General features: G+C 39.9%; 1 protein-coding gene across 1 annotated transcript; it reads right to left on the bottom strand.

Annotated features, from left to right (window-relative positions):
- Positions 1 to 1,355: 1,355 nt before the first annotated feature.
- Positions 1,356 to 1,748, bottom strand: LOC143628325 (uncharacterized). The gene has a single exon (XM_077097948.1). The coding sequence runs from the start codon at positions 1,746 to 1,748 to the stop codon at positions 1,356 to 1,358; it is 393 nt and encodes a 130-aa protein (XP_076954063.1).
- Positions 1,749 to 4,067: the final 2,319 nt, after the last annotated feature.

Here is a 4,067-nt window from a genome sequence, read left to right as displayed (position 1 = left end):
TTGTACCTTCTCGTTCATTGCCTTGGTCTAGTCTGGTCCCATCTTCCACTTCTTTTGAACAATAGGAGTGAAAATTGGGTTTACTCGCAACCTATGTTCCGCAATCTCTCTTGGAACACCAGTCATGTCCGCAGGTTGCCAAACAAAAACATCAAAATTCTTAATAAGGAGTTGTTTAAAAAATACCCTCACTATTTCAGAAATAGTGGGCCCGATCATTACGGTTTGTTCCGGGAACTTCGGATTCATCGCCCATTTCTTAGGTTCCGTCCGCACAACCAGTTTAGGTACTTTATTTGGTTTTGAACTGGCCGTGGTAAAACTGTGTTTATTGACATGTTTGATTGCAACGCCTGTGCGTGTTGGTACTCCTACTGCACCATGTGCGGTAGACGGGTTAGCATTAAAGTCACCAATTGCTTCTCGACCTAAGATTATGTCATGTTTTGATCTCGCATGCAATACCAAAAATTCCACTTCCCCGGTCCTCGAATGAATTCCATCACTAAGAGTAACCGGGAAGCATAAAACACCGTGTGTATGCATTACTTCATAACAAAACCCTGTTACTGGCGCGTGATAGGTTTCAACCTCGCCTTGTCTTCCTCATCCAATTGCTCAAAACATTGTTCATACATGATATCTGATGTACTTCCTGTACCGAAGAAGACATATTGCGACCAATGACCAATCGGTGTTGTGATAATCAATGGGTATTTCATACATGGGCCTGCTTTAATTCTTGGAAAAACCACTGGTTCACTTTTCCGTTCATCATATTCAAGCTCTTGTCTTTTGTATCCGCAAACTTTTTTTTTCCTTGGATCATATGAACATTTAAGTCTTTCACTTGCTTTTTGGCGGGCTAGAATTAGCTTTTGCGAGTGGCTTGCGGGCCCCTACCTAACGTTCTTCAGCAAATGTTCCAGTTTTCCTGACTTAATTGCTTGCTGAATCTCATTTCTTAAACTGACACAGTCGTCAGTATGATGACCTATGTCATTGTGAAACATACACTACTTATTGGGATTCAAATGTGTTCTTCGCACAATTGGTTGCGGCTTCTTGAAGTCTACATTCTCTGTAGTAAGAATCTCTGATTGCCAATGGAGTCCACTTGGTACTATCTTTCCCTCAGTTACGGTGTTTGTTCTTGTTCCTAATCAGTGATCTTGCATTTGGCTGTCTGGAAGTTTCTGCTAGAGGCTTGATTCTTATACCCGTACTGGCCTGTTCAGTCGCGTGTTCTTGAATTCCGCCTTTGCTGGCTGTTTAGAATTGTCACATCCCAATACACGTTCAGTTGCCGCAAAATTTTTTGCAGGTGACATGAGCTTGTCCCAAGTCTTGGTCATTCAATCCCTTCCTGTTAGACACCGGATCAAGTCATTACAACAGACATTTTTGCGAAAAGCTCCCCGTGACATATCTTCACTTATCTCACCAATGTTCAAACTTTCATTGTTGAAACGAGTGATAAAGTCCTCAGTCGTCTCACTGTCCCACCTAACCACATCCAGAATCTCAGCCGGGTCCCGCGTGTGCTTTCGTTGATGGCTAAAATGTTGTGAAAATTTAGCCACCAAATCATTCCAGTTTTGAATTTGGCCATCGGGCAACTTTTCGAACCACTTGCGGGCGGCACCAGTCAACGTAAGAGCAAATATGTGACACCAATAAGGTAGTGTCCAACTACTGACCCCGCCTGCCGCAGTGAAATTAAGAAAATGATCACTTGGATCCGTCATACCATTATATTTTCCTAAATTGGTATGGATTTTCACATTCACAGGAAACGGAACTGTAGCAATTCGCGTAATGAACTTCGACTTCTCCGCAAAATGTCGCGGGTCTATAAGGCTTTGTAAAGTCTTCTTCTACGTCACTACAGTACTTGGTATGTCTGACCATTGCACGCATGCGACTAGTCTCTTCCCTACCATAAGCTTGACTATCCTCACTAAAGTAACTTGCTTCATTACGACGATATGTGGGATCCCTTCGACTTCTAGATGCTTGACTCTGATCATTATCAGTTCTGCGGGATACACCCCGTATAACTGGATGATCTATGTCATGTCGTCTAACTTCTTCTTCCTCATCAGAGTACACCTGAAACTTGATACTCTCCCGGATCTGGCTTCGACGAACTGTTGACGGAGGAGATGGAGACCTTGACGGAACATCGTCATAAGTTAAATTCCCCGCACGATCTTTCTCTTCGCGTAACATTCGCTCATACTCAGCCGCAATCTTCTCCTGTTGTAACTCCAATCATTCTTCAGGAGTTTGAATTTTTTTCAGATTTGAGATTCTGATGTGAAGATCTCACCGGGACAGATTTCCAGGTCTGTCTTCCAGATCCGGGATCTAACGAATCCGGCGAGTCTCCGATATCACCCGTCCCAAGTCACCAGGAGTAGGTCTAGCAAGTACAGCAGGTCCATCTGAACGTCTAGTTACCATCGGAGTTTCCATCGGAAGATGTTGAGACTGACTCATATCAACCAAAGGATCAAAAAACTTAAAGTTCTAGCAAAAAACACGGATTGTGCAAATGAAGAAGCACGGATCTAAACCCGAATAGGTTAGACCGATGATTCCACCGGGTATGGATTATGTGAAGAGTAACACGTTAATACGAATAAGAACTCTTTCGACGAAAGGAACCTCAAAACAGAACACCGTAAGCTTCTCACGTGAAGGACAGGGGTGGGGGTCTTCCGGTAACCACCCTCCGGCGCGAGAATAAGTATAGTTCTTGTAAAAAGAGAAAGTACTTAAAGTAATTGATGTAATCTGTGAAGTGTGAGTGCCTACCTCATGAAGATGAAGTGAGTATTTATAGCCGGAAGTTAGGGGAATATTATTGGTACAACTGTCCTCTTCTAGAAGATATTCTTTGTAACAAACTAGACACGTGTCTGCATTTTATAGGGAAGGAACGCTGGCCATGTGCACGGTTATAACAACCTTTACAGCTGTCCTTGCCTGATTGGTTGCTATGCCACGTTCCCTTCACGGAGGAATCTTTATGTAAATCTGCTAGAAGGAAGTTAGTTACAACTGTTTTGCTCACGTCATCCTTCTGTCATCCTGCGGATGATAGGAATATACTGGCGATGACTTATGAGGAAGTCTAGATTGATCTGCGGATCTTATTTCATGACTTCTAGAGCTTTTCGCTATCTTTCCTTTGAATTGAGTTATGCGGGTGATGAGGTTGTTCCGCGGGTGACTCTTGAGGAAGTCTTGAATGACCCGCGGATACTCCTTAATGAGTTTTTGAAACTTTTCGCTACCCTACATCTATATTTTCCTTAACTTTAGGGTACCTTATTAGAGAGAATTATAATTTGGTTTCAAACCGATTAAATTGAATAATGAACTAGATTGGGATTGACTTCATCGTCTTTAAAGTGATAAGAATCTATTTATACCTAATAAAATAAGTAACTGATTCTGTAACATGTCATAATTACGTGAACCTGGTTTCATGTTTCTCTTATTTCACAGGGCAATTCTAACCACACCGCCGGTGTGGTTAGAAAACCGCACCAAACACCACGGTAAGTGCTAACCGTGGCGGTGAGTGCTCAATCAATCAAATCATGGTCAATATCATCTCACCACATCAAATCATCATATTATTATTATCATTATTATTATTATTAATATTAATATTACTAAGTATAAGATTTTGATATAAATATGTATTTGTTTTAATTAAAGGATTTTGATTTTTATGATAAAAATGATATATATTTAAATAAATATTTATTTTAATTATAAGATTTTGATTTTTATGTTTATCGTTAATTATTATAATATATTTATATTTCTATCGAAAAAAATATGTGTATGAATTATTAAGTTTTTTTGAGAAATTTTGTAGTTCTTACTTTGTTATAGGTTGCAATGTGATTTTAGTCTATAATATTAGGTGTTGGCTATTTGTTTAAAAAAATATTAAATGAAATATACATCTTCATATTGGTTTGATTTATGGTGTTTTGGAATCCAAGCTCTCGTTGTTTTCTTTTGGTTTGGAAAATACATCTTTTTCA

This window comes from Bidens hawaiensis, unplaced genomic scaffold (assembly GCF_021521415.1).
Source record: "Bidens hawaiensis isolate Kalapana, Puna unplaced genomic scaffold, B.hawaiensis_p1.1 tig00004868_1, whole genome shotgun sequence".
Classification (NCBI taxonomy): domain Eukaryota; kingdom Viridiplantae; phylum Streptophyta; class Magnoliopsida; order Asterales; family Asteraceae; genus Bidens; species Bidens hawaiensis.
The sequence above is the reverse complement of the archived record's forward strand: the minus strand, read 5'-3'. Positions and strand labels throughout refer to the sequence as shown.

Excerpts from the sequence above, each read along its gene's own strand:
- LOC143628325 (XM_077097948.1), bottom strand. The coding sequence starts at position 1,748 with ATGACGGATCCAAGTGATCATTTTCTTAATTTCACTGCGGCAGGCGGG.